General features: G+C 43.4%; 2 protein-coding genes across 9 annotated transcripts in view; both read right to left on the bottom strand.

Annotated features, from left to right (window-relative positions):
* Positions 1–2,724: 2,724 nt before the first annotated feature.
* On the bottom strand, positions 2,725–14,023 carry ENDOG (endonuclease G). The gene is given in 4 exon segments (XM_089669170.1): positions 2,725–3,521; positions 5,505–5,614; positions 13,316–13,593; positions 13,596–14,023. Coding segments are annotated over 4 exon segments (867 nt in total). The 5' UTR covers positions 13,792–14,023; the 3' UTR covers positions 2,725–3,238.
* A 6,845-nt stretch (positions 14,024–20,868) lies between these two features.
* Positions 20,869–24,867, bottom strand: part of KYAT1 (kynurenine aminotransferase 1) — a 60,953-nt gene continuing 56,954 nt past the window's right edge. For all 8 annotated transcript variants that reach the window (XM_089669120.1, XM_089669116.1, XM_089669118.1 and 5 more), the window contains 2 exons: positions 24,363–24,449; positions 20,869–21,478 (listed from right to left, as the gene is read on the bottom strand). In XM_089669120.1, coding sequence (XP_089525246.1) covers positions 21,401–21,478; positions 24,363–24,449 — 165 coding nt within the window. In that variant the 3' untranslated portion in view covers positions 20,869–21,400. The remainder of the gene's footprint in view (positions 21,479–24,362; positions 24,450–24,867) is intronic.

Here is a 24,867-nt window from a genome sequence, read left to right as displayed (position 1 = left end):
TTAATGGCTTTTATTTTAAGAGACCCTGTTTTGACATAACATTTTTCAAAGCGGAAATACCTGCAAAATAAGAGCGGGAACATTTCTCATGCTGCCAGAATCCACAGGGAAACTGACACTTCCAGGAGGGTACTAGGTCCTCCCATTGACCGCAATGTCACTACTGTATCTTGTAATGGGGTGGCAGTCAGCAGAAGGAACTGGTTAAAACTACAGGGACCCAGGAGACTAACATCTACAAGTGTGTTTTTCAGTGTGCACTTCAGCAGAAGATTTCTCTATATCAAAGCAGAGTTCAGTGGCATGGGTAGTGGCTATTTCCAAACATGTTGCTTTAAAGTATAACTAAAGTCAACACTTTTTTTTTTAATTTTAGTTTTGGATAGAGTGGAAGGGACTAGAACCCCTGCCAGGTTTTTTTTTTTTTTTTTAATATTGCTGTCTATGCCCCTAATAGGGAGGTTCACCCTCTCTTTGTCCTGTTTACCATTAGCACTGAAAGTAAAAGAAAATCCCACATTTTGGGCAGTCCCCAGAAAGGTAACAGAAGGGAAAGATACCAATGGCTAGAGTAATTTCCTCTCACTTCCTATTTTGGCTATGAGACAAAAGGTGAAGGAAAATCTCCGCAATGGTACACAGATGGCCAAAGAAAAAAAAAAAATTGACAGGGATTATATCCCCTTCCTAACTCTATCCAAAATGAAAACAAAAAGGTTTTGGCTTTAGTTCTACTTTAAACTAGGTACACTAAATAATATTTACTTTAAAGCAACCAAGCAAGTTGATTTCACCACTTCAACCTAGAGCAACAGTAAGACATGGAACAAGGGTGCGGTTCAGGAGTTGTGACTTGAATTGAAGCCAGAGAAAGACAACACAATCTCAGACTCAGCCACTCAGGGAAAGCTTTGTATTTATCCATAAAATACCAAGCTTCCTTTGAATAGCTGAGCGCCGCTCACTTTGACTTAATTTTGTTCTAGGAGCAGAATGGGAAGTTCCCAAATCACTGATGGAACACAGCAATGTATACTGTATGTTACATGGTTAGTCTGGCTGAAAAAAGACAAAGTCCATCCAGTTCAACCATAAAAAAAAAAAGTTATAATCCTACACCCACAGTTCATCCAGAGGAAGATAAAAAAAAACCCAGCAAAGCATGATCCAGTTTGCTCCTGCAGGGGAAAAAAAGTTCTTCCTGATCCCCTGAGAGGCAATCGGATATTCCCTGAATCAAATTTACCTATAAATGTTAGATACACAGAATATAAGTGGATACTAAGAGACTCCAGGCCTTTTTTTAAAGCAATCCACTGAGCTGGCCAGACCCAACTCTTGAGGGAGTCTATTCCACATCTCTCACTGTGAAGAAACCTTTCCATGTTTGGAGATTACATTTCTTTTCCTCCAGATGTAAAGAGTGCCCCCTTGTCCTCTGTGATGACCTCAGGGTGAATAACTCTACACCGAGTTCACTATATGAACCACTGATGTAATTTATACATGGAGATCATATCCCCCCTTATGTATTCTACATGGAGATCATATCCCCCCTTAATCTCCTCTTCTCAAGAGAGAATACATTCAGTTCCTCTAATCTTTCCTCATAGCTGATCTCCTCCATGCCTCTTATCAGTTTGGTTGCTCTTCTCTGCACTTTCTCCAGTTCCCCAATGTTCTTTTTGTGAATTGGTGCCTAAAATTGAACTGCATATTCCAGATGAGGTTTTACTAATGATTTGTACAGAGAGAGATCTCATATTACCCCGGTACAAATCATTAGTAAAACCTCATCTGAAATATGCAGTTCAGTTTTGGGCACCAATTCACAAAAAGAACATTGGGGAACTGGAGAAAGTACAGAGAAGGGCAGCCAAACTGATACGAGGCATGGAGGAGCTCAGCTATGAGGAAAGATTAGAGGAACTGAATTTAGTCTCTCTTGAGAAGAGGAGATTAAGGGGGGATATGATCAACATGTATAAATACATCAGTGGTTCATATAGTGAACTCGGTGCAGAGCTATTCACCCTGAGATCATCACAGAGGACAAGGGGGCACTCTTTCCGTCTGTATGAAAAGAAATTTAATCTCCAAACACAGAAAGGTTTCTTCACAGTGAGAGCTGTGAAAATGTGGAATAGACTCCCTCAAGAGTTGGTTCTGGCCAGCTCAGTGGATTGCTTTAAAAAAGTCCTGGATTCTTTCTTAGATACACAGAATATAACCGGATACTAACATTTATAGGTAAGGTTGATTCAGGGAATATCAGATTGCCTCTCGGGGGATCAGGAAGGAATTTTTTTCCCCAGCAGGAGAAAATTGGATCATGCTTTGCTGGGGTTTTTTTTTTGCCTTCCTCTGGATCAACTGTGGGTATAGGGTTGTAACATATTTTTTTTTTTTTATGGTTGAACTGGGTGGACTTTAGTCTTTTTTGCAGCCAGACTAACTATATATATCCATAGCAGAAGCTGTGAACATGGTTTATATGGGGGTCTGGGTCATTCCCTTGCTGCCTAGGGTCCCTTCCACAGTGTTCACGTCCTCATTGGAAAGAATAGGTGCACCCCTCACCTCCATTCCACACTGTGATGTCTGGTGCCTCAGAGACCTTTCATGGTGGTAGAGAGCATGCATGTAGTGCTGTACAAATGGAGACTTTTCAGAAAGTCAGTAATATGTACAGGTGTTCCAGGCTGAGAGAGTGAGGGAGGGATCTTAATACAAAAAGGTTTGTGCTGACAGCTTATGTAGTCGTCAAGTATTCATTTACCCACAGTTTCTCCATGATTAAACATAATCATACACATTTATACTGTACATAGTGTAAAAAGCAGCAGGAGTCCATAGTTTAAAAGTGAACACGTGCTTTGCCCATGCAGGACAAACCAAGAATTTCCTTCCATTTCAGCGCCATCACCTTCTCAATACATAAGGAATGAGGGTGCATATGACTCACTCCCCTGTTTCATAACCATGCTAGTGTTTGGCTGCTCAGTCACCCAATGATGTCACATGGAGGTGAGAAGAGATTCCATAGCCCTCTGTAAACTTCAAGACATGAGTATACACAGGGCCTCTTGTTTTTGCTTTTAATGGAAGGAAAGGCCATGGGTGGTGGGTACCATTAAAGTAAACCTGCTCTTTGCCCATAATTGCAAGCTGCCATGCAGCACGGGTCCACTCATAAGCACGGGTCCACTGAAAGCTGACATAACAGATCAGGATGGTGTCATCTGCCACCAGCAGTGATGGCTTTTAAGTTATTTGTTGACTTGAGAATGTTTGGAACAAAAAGCAAGCCGGCACCTCGCTCAATACTCTCTATGGGCACCAAGAAGCGCTCCAGGGGGATCTTTTCATCTACAGGACAGTTTGGCATAACGTAGGGTCTAAGTTCAATCTCCCCACTGAATTTCTCCAGGACAACTACTTTGAAGAAGTGTGTTGGGACAGCCACATTGTTGGTACCAATCACTTGGTACTTGACATACATTTTACCATCTGCTTCCATCCTAAAAGAAAAAATGGTTGAGAATGAGTCTATAGGTAAGAGCAAAAATCTATTTCTTCCCTGTCTAGTGAGGAACACAGGAATTCAGAGACTGGCAGGTTATACTCCCAACTACAGGATTGGACTCTGGCAAACCAAAAAAAACAAAAACCCCAGCCCTCCCTACTTCCAGCATGCTAGTGTAACTGGATATAGAATAATTCCAGGCATTGAGATATATAAGTAGTTACAATAATCAGCTTGAACCAATGTAACTATGCATATACCATTCCAGGACAATGCAACTGGAAGCTGGAAATCACGGAAGTAGACATTGCTATTCTAGTGATCTCCACTTGCTTCTGGGTCCTGTGCTGAGCAGCCAGCCTGATGCCTTGTGAATACTGGAGGTTGGCCACTTGGCATAGGCACCATTCAGAGAATGCTTTGCATTTTCTGAATGAATGCAAAGCATTCTGACTTGGAAGAGGTGAAGAACATGATGTCACCACCCCACCTTTGAATTTGGCTCTTCCGACACGCAAAAAAGCCCACATCTGAACCTATCCGGGATATTCCCCTTTCCACTCTGTCACTTCTGTGAGGGCATGTGTCTGAGCTGGCAGTCCTACCCTGTAATGAACCTTTTATGGTCTTACACAAAGACAAGGTGGTATGGAAGCCCAGAACTTCCTTTCAAAGTTAGTTTCAGCCTTTCATCTCACCCAGGTCATGGTTCTGTCCATCTGTCTGGCTCCAAGTGACACTAAACAAATTTTTATTTAAAAAATGTTTAAATATAAGTAGAATATATCCTCTATTTCTAACATTGTTTCACCTCTGCTATTCTCATACCTCCTATTCTACGATGGCTACGTTTATTCTCCAGGCCGTGTATGTGAATGTAGTCACCTTTTCCTGCTTGCCCCCTAGATGGACTACACATCTATGTGGAGACACTTTCAGCTCTATGGGAAATGTAGTATGCATAGAGCCGAGCATGTAACTAGAAAAACAGCAGCACTGCTCACTAATAGGGGTGAGGTGTATAAACAAAGGATAGGGAGCATTCACAGGACAAAAAAAGAAGCCTGATAACAACAGTAAGAGACTTTAAGCAAAAAAAAAAAAAGTTGTGGTACAACTAATGTTCTAGAACAGGTGTGTCAAACTCCAATTCATCGCGGGCCGTCTCAGCATTATGGTTGTTCTCAAAGGGCCAGTTGTAGCTGTAAGACTAGAGCACCCCACCCCCCATACATTAATGTCAAGAATCCCCACCCTACCTAACATCACCATGCATCTCCTTTGGGGGCAGAGCTGGGAAGCAGAAAGTGCTGGGTCTGGAGGAGGACCAGAAGAGGGGTGGAGACAGTAACCAGTCTACTGCATGCTGACATCAGAGATGAGGGGTGCTACAGCTGCACTGAGAGGTGCAAGATCTGGCAGAGGAATTCTGTCCTCTGCTGCTGACTTCAGAGAAAAGTTGGAGGCACAGATGAGGGAGGTACCGTAGCTGCAGAAGAAGTGCAAGGGCCACAATAAATGGCCTGGAGGGCTGGATTCGGCCCGCGGGCCTTGTGTTTGACACCTGTGTTCTAGAATGACACATGTAAAAAAAAAAAAGCTTGGGCACTGTTTTTTCAAGCAAAAGCAAGTACTTCAATATCTCTGTTACTGCAAAACTGTCAACATAAATTGAACATAATGTTTAAGTAAAGGTCCACTTTAACCCCTTGGCGCCCACACCTCCTGGCCCTTTGAGGGGTTTGTGATGCCAGAGGGCAGGGTTTAGGGTCATGTGACCACCGTGATTGGCTGTCATGGCGGTCACATAATCGGAAAGCTCTTGACCGCAAATATGTGGCCCCTTGGTGCCAAGGTCCAGCCGCCAAGAGGCCGCATATTTGTGTATGCTCGGCCCCAAGGAGTTGAGGTTTCCATCTTGGGTTTACCTTAGGATGTTTCTGTTTACTTTAGGTATAGTTGTATGCATTTGACTTACTTGGGTAAGAATAGGGGACCAGTGCACACATACACATTCCTATTACTCTTGGTTAGTGATCGACAGTATTGCTCCAGGTTGTTCCAGGCACTCTGATTGAGATTTGGATTCTGAAAGAGTGAACATCAGTATTACTTCAAGGTCCGATAGAACTGGTTCTTTAAAATGATAAAATAGCTACATAAGGTGTCTTGATTTAAAGTAAGCGTATCATCTCAATGCAACCCCTGCAAATACAGTGGATTCTACTACTTCTAAATAGTTTTAGGTTACATAGTTGAATATAGACACCAGTTCAACCTCAATGTGTCTGCGTGTATGCAACACATCTACGTTTGTTGAATTTATTTACACCACCAACTATGGAGTAAGTTCTACATCCTTACTGCTGTAACAGTGAAGAATCCTTTAAGTTTAAGATTAACCCCTTCGCGCCGGTGCCTCCCGGCCCTTTAAGGGTTTCAGAAGCCGGGAGGCGGGGCGGGGTTTAGGTGGCAGTCACATGATCGGGAAATGTCCCGATCGAAAGAAGAGATCGGGACCTTTCCGTGAGTACCGGACGTGTGCTGGGAGTGTGCAGGATGTGCGCTCTCAGCACATGTTCTTTTTTAATAGAACGCAGATGTGCGGCCGCTCGGCGTCTAGGCCCAGGGAGGCCGCACATTTGCGTTTGGCCGGCGTGAAGAGGTTACACAGCTTCTTGTCCAACTTTACTGTCTGGCCGTGTATTCTCCTCAGAGACCATAGCTTGAATACTGTAGTTCCTTCTAGGGATGCACCAATACCATTTTTTTTTTCTTAACACTGAGTACCGATTTTTATTTATTTATTTTTTTAAGTATTTGCTAATACAGATTACCAATACCTATTGTCTAGGAAGAGTAGGTAGAGGGGTGGTCTTTTTTTTTGGGGGGGGGGAAACAGTGTAGGGAGTGGTAGGGGTTGTGGAGTGGGAGGGCTAGGGTGGTTGGGATGGAAAAGGTTGGGATTGCTGGGGGGGGCTGAAGATGACAGGGGTGGGAGGATCATTTGGAGATTGCTGGATGGCTGGCAGGGACCTCTGGAGTGTTACATTAGGGTTATAGAGGATTAATGGCACCCACACGTGTCTGCAAAAGGCAGCATATTTTATTTGCCATACAGAAAACCACGCGATTTTACATAAACCAACCATCCCCCCCCCCGGCACCCTGGTTGAGGAGGTATGGGGGGGGGGGGGGGAGGTGAAGTGGAATTGATGGTTGGGGATGGGGGGCAGGTGAGGTGGTGGTGGGAGGGTTGGAGGGTGGGTGAGGCAGTATGAGGGGTAGGTAAGGCAGTATGGGGGAGAGGTGGGGGGGGGGTGAGGCAGTATGAGGGGGTAGCTGAGCAAGTGTGGGTGAGGCAGTATAGGGGGCAGGGGAGGTGGGTGTGGGGGGTAGGTGGGTGATGGGTGAGACAATATAAGGGGGTAGATGAGGTGGTGGGAGGATGGGTGAGGTAGCATGAGAAGGTGAGGTGGTGGTGGGGGAGGGGTGTGAGGTAGTATGAGGGGTAAGTGAGGTGGTTGTAGGTGGTAGGTGGGTGAGGCAATATAAGGGGGTATGTGAGGTGGTGGCCGGAGGATGGGTGAGGAAGTATGAGGGGGAGGGGGATGTGGTGGATGAGGCAGTATGGAGGGTAGTGTAGGTGGGGGGGGGGGGATGTGGTGATGGTGGATGAGGCAGTATGGGGGGGGTAGGGTAGGTGGATGAAGTAGAATGAGGGGAATGTGAGGTGGTGGGTGAGGAAGTATGGGGGAGTAGGCGAGGCAGTTTTGGGGATGGATGAGAAAGTATTGGGGGTGACGCAGTATGGGGGGTAGCAGGGTCTAACTGGGCATTTGGGCAGGGTGCTCGGGGGGATGGGGGGGGGGTTCAGACCCCCACCCCCCTTATCTGCATCTCTGCCACCTAGCGCATGCCTCCCCCCCATATCTCCCCTCTTCCTAGCACAAATTCTGTCCCCATAGTAGTAACAGCAGCAGGGAGGGGAGAGAGCCAGGAGGAGGTGTGGGGCGTGCTCCCCCCCAGCAGCTGCTTTCCTTCCTCTACATTCAGATCTGAGTGATCCTCTGTTAACTCCTGTGTTATAATGAGGCAGAGTCATTGTTTGCTTAGGACTTGCCGGTACAGAGAGGAGCAGAGAGTGAGGGAGGGCCGAGCTCTCTGCCTCTTCTGTCCACAGGGCTTTACAGTGCTCTCTGCCTCATGTAGCACAGGAGCTAAAAAAAGCATTGAGGATCACTCAAATGGATGGATAACTATTGCCGGTATTCTTTTGTTTACATTTCAGCTGTCAGCAGGGGTATCCCGCTGACAGCTGAAATGTCATTGGTTGTTAAGGACGCAGCAGCCCCGCTCCTTAGCAACCAATATTTGCCGGCATTCTTTTGTTAACATTTCATCTCTACATTAGTTTAAATGGGCTGAGCGGCCAATGCTGATCGCATAACCCAGTCATTCTTGCAGCAAGAATATGCAGATTCTTGCTGCAGAGATCCAGATGCTGCAACAAACTAGCCATGTGAAAGGGGTAAGGATGTGCAATTCCTATTGCCCCACGCCCAGGACACGTAGTGGCGGGCAGGTAGTTTTTTTTTTTATGTTTAGCCCTGCTGTGGGCAAGCAGCAGGGCTCACTTGTCAAGTGGAAGCATTCGGGCGGCAGCACTGCTGCCAGATTGCTTCCACACATCCCACTATAGTAGCACCCCCCAATCACCCACTATGTCTCCCAGGCTCCACTTCTGCCCCAGGGTTGGCTCAGCGGGTGCCTACGGGTAGAAGGGAGGAAGGATAGCTGACACATCCGCTCTCCTCCCCTTCTTGTCATGACCTGGAAGTGACATACATGATGCCACTTCCGGGTCTCCATTGACAGATTTCCCAGCCATCAAGACCGAGGAAAGAATGTAATTCAGTGCGATGTGCACTGCATTACATTCAGTGGAGTACAGAGGAGACATCCAGGGTTTTAGACCCTGGATGTCTCAATAAAGAGAACCTGTCACCAAAAATCATCAACGTGATGGGAAAAAAAAAAAAAGTATGAAAACATTTTTTTCTTTAAATGTAAAAAATTAAAAGACACCCCCAAGCAAATAACCCCCCCCCCCCAATCCCCACTTATACACACATAAATGCTCATGCCAGGATGCCTACACATGAAAACATTGATTGCGATATACATGTTACATATCGCCGCCAAGATGGGATCCATAATTCTAGCACCAGAACTCCTCCGTAACACTATACTGATGACCTATAAGAGGTTGCCTATAGAAAATATAGGATACTGAAGTTTGTTGCATGTTCCATCTGTTTTTAGAGTGGAACATGTAACATGTTCCTGCAGTGGCTCGGTGATCCGAGCCCTTTCTGTGACAGCAGTAAAGGGAGACGCTCCCCATACCAGCTCTCACTTACTGAAAGGAACCCGGCTGTGCGGGGCTCCACCCACACGGCTACCTTATTCATTCACAGAGTTCTGTGAATGAATCAGCTTTGAGTACTGACATCCTTTGCAGATATCGCCTTGTAGTTCTCAAGTAACTACCACGGCGCTGTTGAGTGCTCTGGTAGTTCATTGATTCTTCCTGTCAGTTTAATCTGTCTGCTCATACATCATATGGGCAAGCAGTTTCACACTGACAGTCTGCAGGAGTCCTGCATTGCACCAGCAATTTGCTGATCACTGGTGCAATGCTTTCCATGCTCTTTCAAAAAAGAAGCCTTTTTTTTTTTTTTTTTTTTTTTTTTTTTTTTAAGGTGAACTTATCCTTTAACAGAGTGGACACTGGACTTGATTTGGCTACTCAGCACACACCTGTACTGAGCACCTAAGTGCTTCCATGTGCGAGAATAACCTGAAGGAATAAAGTTTTATTTTTTTCCCTCATTGGGGCCGGCGCCCCATTTACTTGCTCAGCATATGCGCCTCTGCTGAGCATTAAGAGAGCCCGACACTCCCCTTTCCTGACAAGCACTTAATCAGTGCTCATTACACTGCAAGGTCTCTCCCCTCCCTGCTAGTCCCCGGGTGTGGTGCTGGAGAGAGGAAGGGAGGGGAGGAGGAGATAAACAGCACAATGGTAAAAATATTAAACGTTTAAGTCGCCATAAAGCCTCTTTTGTTTTTACAAGCCCCAGACATTCCTAAAATCACCTCTGATTTAAATACGGTTTCGGTTAAAATTATTATTTTTTATCTGAACAAGTAGATTGTCATGAGGAACAAGTAGATTGTCATGAGGGACAAGTAGACTGGGACCCCGATTTAGTCCCTGGACAAGTCGTTTTTTCAAAAATTTCCACAACCCCTTGGGGTCTTAATCTAACTTTTAGGGGTGTATTCATTAAAAAAAATTCACATAGCTTTTTATCCAGAGCAGTGTGAAAGGGGCCCAATGCCAAGTATAAAATGCTGGATAGTATTGTGGTGCTGGATTCATACTAGAGATAAATGATACATTAACATTTGAATGTAGGGAAGGCTCCACGACAGTGTAGCATAGTAGATAGTCAGCGAATCTCTGATTTTGAGAGTCTGGAGTGACACTCTTGGTTGGAAAAAAAAGGCATCTAGTGTGGAATATCTCAAGCAGTAAATCTCTGAGTTTGGGGGCCACATGCATGGCCAAATGTCATAGAAATACTCTACTTCAAAAAAACAAAAAAAAAAAAATGGGCAGTAAAGCTTTGACTGGAAGCAGAAAATAATGCAAAGAAATTTTCAGAAAACTTTTTAGTAGAATGAAAAGAAACACTAAAGCTAGGTTCACACCTATGCAGGATGCGCTTGAGCTGTTTCTGCATTTTTGCGCCTGCTTTTTTTTATGCATTTTTTGCCACGCTCTTGATGCATTTTTTTTTTTGCTTGTTGCTAGGCCGATGTAAAAACGCAAAAAGCATAAAAAAAGCAGCAAAAATGCAATACATGCTTTTCTGCATCGTTTCCATTTGGGTATATAGAACCAAAAACGCAACTGCGTTCTAAAAAGTCCCTGACCCTTTCCAAAAAACGCACCGGGTGAAAACGCGCAGATGTGAACCTGTCCTATAGGAAATCATGTTAAATGGACTGTACTGTGTTTCTGCAAAATGCTGCAGAAAAAGCTTAGTTGTGAACCTAGGGTCAGGCATCCTACATCCTAGGACACCAAGCTAAACCGGACCGCTAGGAATGGGTGGGTAAAGCCTACAGTAGGAGCATTCCATTCTAATTTCTGTCCAACCTCTTAGGGCGGGTGTCGGCAACCCGCGGCTCCAGAGCCGCATGCGGCTCTTTTTCACCTTTGCTGCGGCTCCGGAGCACACTGCCCACCAGGTGACAGGCAATAGGGTTGCCGTAGCTCAGTGGTCGGCAAGCCGCGGCTCTTTTAACCTCCCTGGCGGTTTTCCCGAGTGTAGCTCGTGGTAGAATTTCTATACCACGAGCTACACTCAGGCTTACCATGCGGCGCTGCTCTGGGGGTCCCTGCAGCACTTACCTTGTCCTTCGTTCCCGCGATGTGTCCCCTGCAGCGTCCCCGGCCATCTCCTCCGGCCGATGCCGGCATCCGGCTTCTGTGTTCCGGTCCCCGGGACGTCGGGACGTACGAAATTTAAAAAATTTAAAAAATGTCTTTTTTTTTTTTTCAATAGTAAAACATTGCTGTTTCATCCCATTTCACATACATTTTGTCCCTAGTGCTTTGTCCTGTGCCCTGCCTGCATTTTGTCTGTTCTTTCTGCCTGGAAACTTAGAAAAGTCCATGGCGTCCAAAAAGCGTCCCTTTAGGTCAAAAGCGGTTTTAGACCGGCTAGAGAACAGCGATAGTAAATCAGAACCACTTGCAGAATTGAGTGATAATGATTTGTGGGGAAATTTTCCTAAAAATTACAGCCTACAATAAAAAACTATTTCCATGCGAAAAAATGGTACCGCTTTCAGCACAAAAAATCGGAAGGAATCATACCGCCAGGGAGGTTAATGCGGCTCTTCTGTGTGCCGGGCGCCCGCTCCCCTCCCTCCTCTCGGGCGGCCGCCCCAAAAGTCAGGACTCTGCAGCTAGCCTAGCAATGGGCAAACTACGGCCCGGCGGACCTTATAATCCGGCCCGCGGAGCGTGGCAAACATTGGCTGTCAGGATGTAGGCGGGGCAGCGTGACGAACTCCTCTCCTCTCACAGTCCGCCCTGAAGACCAGAACTGCGCGGGAACACGGCGAGAGGAACGCGCGGAGCAAAGGTAAGTGAATGAATTAATATGGGGGGATGAATTACTATATGGGGGGATGAATTACTATATGGGGGATGGATTACTATATGGGGGATGGATTACTATATGGGGGATAAATTACTATATGGGGGATGAATTACTATATGGGGGATGAATTACTATGGGGGATGAATTACTATAGGGGGGATGAATTACTATGTGGGGGATGAATTACTATGTGGGGGATGTATTTTCAGTTTTAAAAATGTGGCTCTCAAAATAAATTTTAATCGTGGTTTTGGCGAGATTTGGCTCAGTTGAAAAGGTTGCCCACCACTGACCTAAGGCTATGATTGTGATTATGACGATACACTGTGGCCCTGATTAACCCTTTGCTTACTGGGCCCTTAAACCCCCTTCATGACCAGAGCGCTTTTTGCAATATATGCAGGTGTCGGATTTGTTTTAAATGTTGCAATGGTTTTGCGGCTCCCAGTCTTTTTTTCCCTCTCGGAAACGGGTCCAAGTGGCTCTTTATGTCTTAAAGGTTGCAGACCCCTGTCTTAGGGGAAGGCATACACTCGCCGGCCACTTTATTAGGTACACCTGTTCAATTGCTTGGTAACACAAATTGCTAATCAGCCAATCACATGGCAGCAACTCAATACATTTAGGCATCTAGACGTGGTGAAGACAACTTGCTGAAGTTCAAAGCAAGTATCAGAATGAGGAAGAAAGGGGATTTAAGTGACTTTAAACAAGGCATGGTTGTTGTTGTCAGACGGGTTGGTCTGAGTATTTCAGAAACTGCTGGTCTACGGGATGTTTACACACAACCAGCTCTAGGGAAATCGAGACTTATTAGATCCGCAATGTTTTTCCAATCTTCTGTGTGAGCCTATGTGAATTTTAGCCTCTGTTTCCTGTTCTTAGCTGACAGGAGTGGCACTCGGTGTGATCTTCTGCTGCGGTATCCCATCTGCTTCAAGGTTCGACGTGCTGTGCGTTCAGAGATGGTATTCTGCATACTTTGGTTGTAACAAGTGGTTATTTGAGTTACAGTTTTTCTATCATCTCGAACCAGTCTGCCCATTCTCCTCTGACCTCAACAAGGTGTTTTTGTTTACACAACTGGATAATTTCTCTTTTTCAGACCATTCTCCGTAAACCCAAGAGATGTTTGTGCATGAAAATCCCAGTAGATCAAAAGTATGTGAAATACTCAGACCAGCCCATCTGGCACCAACAACCATGCCATGTTCAAAGTCACTTAAATCACCTTTCTTCCCCATATTGATACTCGGTTTGAACGTCAGCAAGTTGTCTTCACCACGTTTAGACACCTAAATGCATTGAGCTGCTGCCATGTGATTGGCTGATTAGCAATTTGTGTTACCAAGCAATTGAACAGGTGTACCTAATAAAGTGGCCGGTGAGTGTATATTCCTACGGTCTAATAAGTCCCCCAATGAGCATTAAAAGAAGAAAGTTACCATTTAAATATAGGCCCAAAGGGCATTTGCCCCTTGATAAGTGCAGTAAACCATAACGGACAATCAATGTAAGCCAATGTTTGATGAGTAACATCACTGACCTGCGGGTAGACATTACTGAGTATGAAAGTTTCATCCATGGCTTGCTGGCTCCACTTATGATTGGCTGCTGCCGCCAAGTGTCCCCGATCATATCCACTTCTCTTGTAGTCGGAGTTTGTGGCCCGGTGATAAGGATGTACAGATTCATCTTCTCTGAAGTCACAGCTCTGCCGGTCAGCTGCGCCCTGTATGCGCTCACCGTTCAGTTGTTCTAGAACCCACGTTGGGCCACGCAGTCTGGGGTCATAGCTGAGGACGTGGGACTGGCGACTCTTACCTGGCTGAAGCCTGGCAATCCAAATCGAGTGATGCCAGAAACAGGGGGGAGGGACACCTCCGATGCCGCCTGTACGATTGGATATAGGGAATCAGATCCAGACTTGTCTTGTAGTCTCCATTTAGTCAGCCCTGTACCCAACACAGCACCAAATGCCAAGGATACCCCCGAAACCAGAATCTGGCGGCTAAATCTCATTTTCAAGAGAGCAGAAAGTGTTCCGGTACCGGCACGGTCACATCTTTCTTATTCTAGTAGGGGAAGCGGACACATTCTTCAGACCTGTTCCTGCAAAATAAAGAATCACATTGTATCATTTCCATGTCTCTGACAACCCCTATGACATGCTGAGACAGTATTGGATCTTACATGTACTCACAACCTTGCTGGATGCCTCAATTACAGCAAATCACAACCCAGCTTATGTGAGAGGCACTTGAGATCTGACCTATCACAACAATCCTGTATCATCATCAGAATCATATACTAAAGTAAAATAAACGTACATTCTACACATCCGGTCACATGACCTCCTTTTACCACTTGCTGTCTGGGGCAATTTTTGGCATACACATTAACCCAGGGGTGGGCAAACTTTTTGACTTGAGGGCCGCAATGGGTTCATATATTAGACCCGGGGGCCGGACCAAGAGTAGATGAATGATGTGTATGTGTCATCCATAGTAAGTATAGTAATATTCCCCCATAGTAAGCATAGTAATTAATCCCCCATATAGTAATTCATCCCCCATAGTAATTCATCCCCCATACAGTAATTCATCCCCCATAGTAATTCATCCCCCATATAGTAATTCATCCCCCATACAGTAATTCATCCCCCATAGTAATTCATCCCCCATATAGTAATTCATCCCCCATATAGTAATTCATCCCCCATATAGTAATTCATCCCGCATAGTAATTCATCCCCCATATAGTAATTCATCCCCCATAGTAATTCATCCCCCATATAGTAATTCATCCCCCATATAGTAATTCATCCCCCATATAGTAATTCATCCCCCATAGTAATTCATCCCCCATATAGTAATTCATCCCCCATATAGTAATTCATCCCCCCATATAGTAATTCATCCCCCCATATAGTAATTCATCCCCCCATATAGTAATTCATCCCCCCATATTAATTCATTCACTTACCTTTGCTCCGCGCGTTCCTCTCGCCGTGTTCCCGTGCCGTTCCGGTCTTCAGGGCGGACTGTGAGAGGAGCCTAGCTCCCCTCCCCTCACGTTCGTCACGCTGCCCCACCTACACACATCCTGGCAGCATCACGCTCCACGGGCCGGATTAAAAGGTCCGCCGGGCCATAGTTTGCCCATTGCTGCATTAACCCCTTCACACCTTAAGGGTAAAACAAATCTTAAAGCCTAAATAAAATTTTGCAACTTTGACATGTGTTAGTAAACCGTACATATCATCACAACCACTTTGTACATCCAGGTGAATTATACCGCGTTTTTTTTCAAATTGGGCTTTCATTTGGTGGTAAATGGTAATGGATAGCTCCTGATTTTTTTTTAATTATCAAAGGAAAACTGGCCCAAAATAGTAAACATTTTTTTTTTTTTAATTTAGCTGTGTTTCTTATTACTGCCATAACCTACCACCAAAGAACAACCCAAAATAAATTCTCCAGCTCTAGACGATCGCAGCGATACCATGTGTATGTTATTTGTTGTTTGTACCTGTACTACAGCCCAGAAACAATACTGCGCATTTTGTTTTTTTACCTAAAACAGACACTGACACCAATTTAAAAATTTTTTTTTTTTTAAATCTGACCTTTGATTCTGACCCAAACACTAACCCTGAACTAGATCAAACCTTGATCTGGGTATTTTTTTCTTTATGTTTTATTTTATTTAATATTTAATCTTTTTTTTTCAGATACAAAGTTTTTTTTTCTCTCTGCAAGGAGATAGAGAGATACAATGTATCTCTCTCCTCCATTCAGAGAGAAAAAAAAAACCAAGGGTGGCGGGCTTCACAGCGACTGATCACTGTGCCAATCAGAGGCTATCACAGCAATCATTTGACGTGGAATTGGGAGTTCTGGGTCCCGATCAATAGAACGGGACCCGGGGCTCTCAGTGACACCCCAGTCTTTGTGCTGGGAGCGCACTATGCTCCCAGCACAAAGAGAGGTGCGCAAATATGTGGCCCCACGGAATCTCATATTTGTGTGACGTCGGCATGAAGGGGTTAAAATAAGCATTTTTTTTTTTTAATGGAAAATTGCTTAGAATCCCCAAATATATATTGTCTGAAAGCAAAGGCCCTGGAGAATAAAATGGTGACATTTGCAATTATTTTATGCTCATAAGAAGCCTTTCTCCACCTTTTATTTTCCAGAATTGTTTTATTAAATATCTTTGACTGCAATATAAACAATAATGTAAACAACAAAATTCCATTCACCTATACAAATGTAGATATGTTCAACAGCCCAGAGTAATTTGTAAAATACAACTTACAGAAAGATGTATAGTAACAGGATGGGTGAATTGAAAACAAGAAAAAAAGGGGGGCCTCATAGTTAGGCTGGCCATACATTAATCAATTTTCTTGAGATTTTTACTTTAGATTTACCAAAAACCATATAATAGGTGGTCAAACCTAACAACACTTTCAGTTGTATCCAATTAGGCAGGCTCTTGCACTACACAGTTGAAGGTAAATCTAAAGGAAATTGGGAAGAAATTGGACAGAAAATTGTATGGCCTAAGGCTTGTCATACACTATACAATTTTCTTACAATTTTCTGTCTAATTTCTGCCCAATTTCACTTAGATTTACTTTCAAGGGTCTGCCTAATTGGATCCAATTGAAAGTGTTGTTTAGGTTTGACCTCCTATTATATGGTTTTTGGTAAATCTAAATTCTCAAGAAAATTGTATAGTGTATGGCCAGCCTAACAATTTTCTTGAGATTTTTGCTTTAGATTTACCAAAAACCATATAATATGAGGTCAAACCTAAACAACACTTTCAACTGCCAATCATTCAGCCTATACATTATACAATTTTCTTGAGATTTTTGCTTTAGATTTACCAAAAAACATATAATATCAGGTCAAACCTAAACAACACTTTCAACTGCCAATCATTACTGCTGTAGTTGCTGGACTATTCAAAGAAACACCATTCCCGATTACAAAATTGTTATGAAAAGACAAAAGGTCAACTGACCAAGGCTCCATTCACATCTGAGAATCAGTAAACACACACAAAAGTATTCATTTTTGCGCACATTTACGAAACACGCTAGAAACATGTGTCTTGTTTGTGGTGCCATTTGTTGTTAAAGTATACTATGTTTTTGTTTTGTTTTTGTTTTTTTAAACAATCATGTCATACTCACCTGCTCTGTGCAATGGTTTTGCCCAGAACCACCCCAAACTTCCTCTTCTTACACTCCCGGCCCCTCCCCCTTGGTGAGTTGCCTCCATAGCAAGTAAATTCTGCTTACTCCTGAGCCAACTTTGTGTGTCCATAGACACACAGAGTGGAGCTCAAACACCCCCTCCCTTGATCCCTCCTCACTGGCTGTGATTGACAGCAGTGGAAGCCAATAGCTTCCGCTGCTGTGTCTTAGCCAATGAGGAGGGAGAGAGCTGGGAAAGCCACTGTTCTGGGGCACATTTGCTGGATCGAGATCAGGCTCAGGTAAATATAAGAGAGGGGGCTGAGCATTTAAGGTTTTTTACCTTCATATATAGAATGCATGAAGGTAAAAATCCTTCAGCCAACCTTTAGAACTACTTTAATGCAGCAAGAAATGCAGCAGAATGTGCAGGAAAAAAAAGTGCAGAACTGAACGTGCCAGAAAGCTACATGAGCTACTTTGTCATGTGCAGGGCAGCCCAATGAAATGAAAGGGGTTCCCTTTGCATATTGTGCAAAAAATGCACACAAAAGCACAAAGAAGCCAATAGGTGTGAATGCGGCCTAAGGGCCACCATACATGTTACAGTCTGACCATGCAATCTTTATACAATTAGCTTTTGATTGTCATAAATGTTGTAAAATGAAGACATGCCCAATCTATCCGCTCAATTTGTACCCAGACAGGCTCTTGCTACACCAAGTTGTTGGTAGATCTAATGGTGGCCATACATGATTTGATCTAATGATTAAATCTGCAAAAAAAAAAATCAAATAGCCATAACTTCCCTTACAATTGATTTTATCTGCATTTGCAAGTGGATTCAATCACACTGAGTGGATCACCCAGGGCAGAAAATTATCAATCATTTTATATCAATTGGCGGCCCTGAGACACTTTGATCATCAATACGATCATATTTTGTTTGATCAGATTATGAGATGATGTGGTGAAAATAAAGATGCATTCAATGACTTCAAATAAAAAGCGGAAGTTTTCCCATGTGGACACTAGTGACAATCAGGGATTCCCTCACTAAGGACAGGAAGTGCAGGGAAATCTCCCTAAAGGGACACAGATGGCAAAAAACTCAAAAACAACATGACAGAGGATATAACTCTCCCTTACGCTATCCAAAATGAAAGAAAAAAGGTTTTAGTTATACTTTAATTACTTCTTGAAATCAACTTCACATGGGTTGCCGGCTATAGATCAATTATTCCTATTGGAAGAAATTGATTGAAAAATAAAACTTGATCATTTATCAAAGTATGTATGGCCACCATATTGGAGATTGTGGAACCAGACTAACGTGTGGTGAGCTTTAGATCCACCAACAACTATGTAGTACAAGGGCCTGACTGATGGGAAACATATTGGGGGGATAGATTATTCAGGTGCTTTTATTACATATTATCACATACCTGGTGTTAGAGGCCAATGGAGAGAGGGCTTTCCTTTCAGCTAAGTTCCAGACCCCTGGATAAGGGACAGAAGGAGTCAGGCCCAAAGTAGCACAGGTCGCCTGTAGGAGTGCTCGTCAGAGATATACCCAGGAGCACAGCTGATGCACTGGAATGGTGTCTAGACAGGTGCGCCCGTGACAGGTATGCAGGCCTTCAGGGTAGCAGAGGACCACAGAGTAAAGAGGGAAATGCCGGTTATCAGTATTTCGCTCATGAGCTGTCACCGCTCGAGAGGAGAGCCAGTAATCAGCTTTACTCAGAGGGGACATGTGCACTGATCATCAGGTGTAGCCCCAGCAGTGCCACCTGTCAGTGTCCATCAGTCCCAGCTGTCAGTGCTCATCAATGCCACCTCCTAGTGCCCATCAGTGCCACATCAATGCCACATAACAGTGCCTACCAGTGCACATCAATGCCACATATCAGTGCCCATCTGAGCTGCCTTTCAGTGCCACCTATCAGTGCCGCCAATCAGTGGGGCCTAACAGTGCCGCCAGTCAGTGGCACCTAACAGTGCCAGTCAGTGGCGCCTAACAGTGCCAGTCAGTGGCGCCTAACAGTGCCACCTATCAGTGCCATATATGAGTGCTGCCTTTCAGTGCCCATCAGTAATGCCTGTCAATGCCCATCAGTGCCACCTACCAGTGCCTCCTCATCAGTGCCCATCAGTACCCATCACTGCAGCCTCATTAGCGCACATCAGTGAAGCAAAAAAATCACTTATTTACAAAATTTTATAACAAACTAAGAAAAAACTTTTTTTTTCCAAATGTTTCAGTGGTTTTTGGTTTGTTTAGCAAAAAATAAAAAAACCCAGAGGTGATTAAATACCACCAAAAGACCAAAAGAAAGCTCTGTCTCAAAAAAATAATAAAAATTTCATATGGGTACAATGTTGCATGACCGAGCAATTGTCATTCAAAGTGTGACAGCGCTGAAAGCTGAAAAGTGGCCTGGGCAGGAAGGGGGTATAAGTGCCCAGTAGGCTAGTGGTGAAAGGTGAACTTAAGCTGGCCATAGACAGATCATAATTTTGCCGGTTCATCAGGGAACAGCTTACCATATTTTTCGCTCCATAAGACGCACCTAGGTTTTAGAGGAGAAAAACAAGAAAAAAAATATTCTGAACCAAAGGACTGCAGACACAGTACAGGAAATGACCAGAGACTGCGGACACAGTACAGGGGATGACCAGAGACTGCGGACACAGTACAGGGGATGACCAGAGACTGCGGACACAGTACAGGGGATGACCAGAGACTGCGGACACAGTACAGGGGATGACCAGAGACTGCGGACACAGTACAGGGGATGACCAGAGACTGCGGACACAGTACAGGGGATGACCAGAGACTGCGGACACAGTACAGGGGATGACCAGAGACTGCGGACACAGTACAGGGGATGACCAGAGACTGCGGACACAGTACAGGGGGTGATCAGAGACTGCAGACATAGTACAGGGAATGACCAGAGACTGCGGACACAGTACAGGGAATGACCAGAGACTGCAGACATAGTACAGGGAATGACCAGAGACTGCGGACATAGTACAGATGACCAGAGACTGCAGACAGTGCAGGGGATGAGACTGCAGATAGTAAAGGAGATTACCAGAGACTGCAGACCTTTGGGGGGGGAGGGGGAGCGGGTACCTGAATTTGACAGGTACCCGCTCCCACTTCCGCGTAGTTGTCCTTCCTTCTTCTCGCGGGGCTTCTGTGACAGCCGGGTTCACAAAGCGCAGTGCTTCTCGCACATGCGCAGTGGGCACCCGGCTGTCACAGAAGCCGCCGCGGGAAGACTGTAGCGCTGGAGCGAGGAACAGGTAAGGTCCTGCAGGAGAAAAGAACTGAGCGGCCGGCCCGATATTCTGACATGGTGGCGGCAGAAATACCGGACCGGCCGCTTTACATTCGCTCCATATGACGCACTGACATTTTCCCCCCTTTTTGGGGGGGAAAAAAGTGCGTCTTATGGAGCGAAAAATACGGTAAGTTCACCTTAAAATAAATAAATTATTCAGAAAAAATAAACACCACATTTTAAGTTGAACTTAACCTGGCCATAGATGGAACGAAATTCGTCCAGTTCAGCACAGAAAGGACGAATTTCAATTGGTGTGTTCGATGGAAGTCAATCCTTATATCGTCTTTTGTTGAATGGACATGCTGGAAAACTTGTCAATTGACGGCTGCAGTGGAAGGAATCTGTTTTATTTTGTTCAGGCCTCTGGCTGATTGGAAAAAACAAACCATCTTTGGCTAGCTTTACCCTTGACTGAAGTGCAGCTATAACTTCCAGTCAAGTTTTTATAGTGTGGAAAGAAACACATAAATACATAAAATACCCATGTTGTGCCCTTAAACGGCAGACTTTGTGTTCAAATATTACTCAGAAAAGTGAAAGAGAAAAACTTTTAATTGCACATATTTCAAATTCCAGGCATCAAAAGAAAAGTCGCTTAAGGTTCAAGTATTTTACAATCTATATAAGTGGTAGGCAAATCATAGAGCCTAGTATTGGCTGGCATTAACCAATGTCAAAAATTGGCATTTAGAATGGGATCACACAGCAGCTCTAGGTAGCCATGTATACCACTTTACATTTAAGTGACCTTCATTGCGGATTCATTCCTAGATTTAGTGACGCATACGATCTATGAATTCAGTGTACTAGATTAAATGAAGGTAGGCCACCAACTGAATCTAGTCATTCATGGAAATTAAAAAATCTATGTCAGTAAATATAAATAGAAGACAGTAACGCTTTATCTGTTTTACAGGGTCATCACCATGGACTACGGGTCCCAACAGCAGCACTATTGATTTCAAAGGTGAAGGGTAAGAGTCGGACTATCGTACTGAAATCAGATGGGAGAGAGACCGTCCTCTTAGAATTATAAGCTGCATCCACTTTAAGAAGCCAGAGTTGACTACAGTTCCTTTTTTCCAGATGACACAGTGCTCCACTTCTGTAATATCTTCTCTGCAGCATCCAATGTAGCATCCTCCTAAACAAAAAAAAAACTAAAAAGTCAGTGGAGGTCCCAGTGTACCTTGTCTAAAGATTAATAACACCCCATGGAATCTGTAGGAACCTGTGCTAAATCCTCAGGTGGAACTAAACCTATCCTTTACAGCCAAGGAAGCTGCCATCTGAACCTATGTTTGATCTGCACTTGTCATGGTGCTGCACAGGTCATTAGTTCTGACACCAGCCTTTTAATGCCTTGACAGTTTGGCTGAGAGCAGAAGTAGCTGTGACAGTCATCATTCACGGCATACCTTGAAAGGTAAGTAAGGGTTTTGGGGAGTTTAGTTCCACTTGCATATTGATGTTCCTGTGGAGCACTCCCGTCTCAGGCTGTATATGGATCTTTAAATTCTGGTCAAGATGAAATTAAGGCCCCACTCCCTGTAATTCAACTGTCAAATATCAGAATGTCGATGCACTAGGAGGCATTGAAGCTGAGGCTTCACATATAGACTACTGGCTAGGAAAAGGCCACAGGGCCTCTGGTGGATAATTCTTTAGAGCCTGCAGACAGTCTTGTTTTCGGTCAAACAGATCCTTTTGCCTAGTGTGGCAATGTACAGGTTCACATTGATTATTATTGGAAACAATCAATATGTCACAAATGAAGACGGTCTATAATAGGCTGTAAACTTACTTTTACCTTATCCTTTTTGTGGTAAAACATATAAATCCCACATAAAACCCAAAATTAAAAAGATCCCTTCAGACAAAGTCCGGAAGTGACGAAACGCGTTAGGGGAAGACGTCAAGACGCACGCACGCCAACCAGAAGTGTCGCCGCGGCCATTTTGTTGGTTGTATACATGTAGTTTCAACCAAAAGTTTGATCAGTCAGTACAGAGCCATTGAGGGAGCAATGCTGGAAGCTGGATTTTCCTTTTTTTAATGTGAGTTCCGATTAAATTTGTTTCTATGATGTGAATTCTGCCTAAAAGCCTCTGTTTCTTTATGAGGAGTTTGGAGGAGTACCCCTGAAATGAAGGATTGAAAGATATGGATTCCCTATGTTAGCCCATGCTTGAGAATAACTTCAAGAGGGTAATAGTACCTGGTATCACTTTTGGCTGGATTACAGAGGGTACTTGTATCTAGTATCACTATTCACAAGTGGTTGGAGTGATCACGAGTTTTTCACGTTTTGGGTTTTATTTATTTATTGATTTATGCAGTGAAAGAATAAGTATATATTTATATATTACTTGCACAAGGTTTTTTTTTTTTTCACTATTTTAAGAGTGGTTTTGTGTTTTTGCACAGAGTGAAGTACATATATTTAAAAAAGATAATACACTATGAATTTTCTTTTCCTTTTTTTTTGAGGTTTTCATGGAATATTTAGGATCAATTTCCTTTTAACTGGATTGAAGTGAAAAATTTGGAACTTGGATTTTGGACACATTGGGATTCTATTTTATTTTATGTAATTTTATTTTATTTTTGTGATTTTGAGACACAATTGGGAGTGAATTTAATTTGAACACATTTTTTAAGTTTAAGTGAATAATATTTATTTTGATTGTATAAATTGATTACATTTGTAGATTTTAATTTTGGATTTTATGTGGGATTTATATGTTTTACCACAAAAAGGATATGTTGGATTGTACACTTTCTAGGGAGAAAGTGTGACTTTTTGGTGGGAGTGGAAGGGAAGGAGTTTATTGATTGATTGATTGATTTTACCTTAGTTAAAAACAAAAAAACTTTGGACATTACTGACAAAAAGTACTGTAAAATGTTTTGAGAGCTTGTTAGGATTACAAATCAGATGCTGTCTAGCCTGAGCGGCAATCGCCGCTTTCTCTCCTCTCCTACCACTAACATTCAGCATGGGATGCCTGCAGGGAGGTTTCCCACACTGCTCCTGGCTGAACTCGGGCTATGACAAGACTGGGTTCACACAGGAGAGGAGCAGTGGGGAAACTGCATGCGATTTGGACAGGAATCGCATGCTAATCTTTGCGGTTCAATTTGCGTCCATTAACGCAAATTGCACCGCAAAGCATCGGTACAGGCTAGTACTTGACCGAAAACATCGGTACTCATACTCGCCGCTAAGAAACGATGGCGGTGCATCCCTAGTACTAATTATATACACGTACAAACACACACCTCAGTTTACGAACGCCCTGGTTAACGTAATTTTCAGTTTACGATTCTTTTTCGCAATACGAACAGATTACATTGGTTTTCAATGCATTTACAAATTGTTTTTTAATCATGTCCCTGTACAGTACTGCGCCTTTATAGTGCACTTTATAAAAGTTTTTGAACAGATAAAAGACTTAACTTTTTCCTGACCTCCAGAACGGATTAATTGGTTTTCAATGCATACCTATTGGAAACCGCATCGCGGTTTACACATTTTTTGCAATACAAAAAGTCCCGCAGACCGAATTAAATTCGTAAACCGAGGTACGCCTGTGTGTGTGTGTCATTATTTATTTATTTTTTTAATTCCATCTATATGTCCCTCTAAAAAAGTCCATGGCTACTATATGCATCTTTAATTTATTGAATCTAAAGGTTGGGGGCATATAACACACGGAGGCTTATTTACTAAAGCTGGAAAGTGTAAAATCAGGCTCTCTTCTGTATAGAAATCAGCTTACAGGTTTTATTTCCAAAGCTTAATTGAACAAGCTGAGGTTAGAAGCTGATTGGTTTCTATGCAGAAGTGAGCCTGATCTTGCACTCTCCAGCTTTAGTAAATAAACCCCACAATGTCTTCGTCAGCAAATAATATCTAGAAACGTGTCAGCTGGAATCTGATTGGCTAATATATGTTAAGGCCTGTGTAAATGAAAACTCTCATAAAACACCCATGCACACTCCTGAAGCCTCTCATATCTACTTACTTTGACAAAGCAAAACCTGATGTAATTTTCAAACTGCGTCTTGTGCGGTACACTGTAAAAAGCAGACATAGGGATCGCTGCTAGCTGCTGCAAAGGAAATAAAGGTTATGTACTATAACTTTCCAAGAGCAATACAACGGATTGGCATATGAAAGACAAATCACATACAGGACAAACTAGTTCTCCTCCTGTATAACACACTATGCTGTACTTGTATGTAGCTTAACTTTAAAAAGTGAGCTTGCACTTCAATACTTCCATTAATACCGTCTGTTATTGGAATGCTTGTCCTGTGTCCTGTTAGTCACTTCCCTTTATATGCTGATCTATTTAAACCCTCTTGCTGTTTTTGCATATTTTTTTTGCACACATTAGGCCTGAAGATTACTTAAAACCCCCAAACATCACACATTCATGAAAAAAAGACTGAAAAATAAAAATGGTGGTAGTTTCCATTTTTTATGTCACATAATATAAATACAAGGGTTTATAAAACAACTTTTCA

The sequence above is a fragment of the Staurois parvus genome, unplaced genomic scaffold (assembly GCF_062004578.1).
Source record: "Staurois parvus isolate SC_StPar_1 unplaced genomic scaffold, SC_StPar_1.0 ptg000068l, whole genome shotgun sequence".
NCBI classification, from domain to species: Eukaryota; Metazoa; Chordata; class Amphibia; order Anura; family Ranidae; genus Staurois; species Staurois parvus.
The sequence above is the reverse complement of the archived record's forward strand: the minus strand, read 5'-3'. Positions and strand labels throughout refer to the sequence as shown.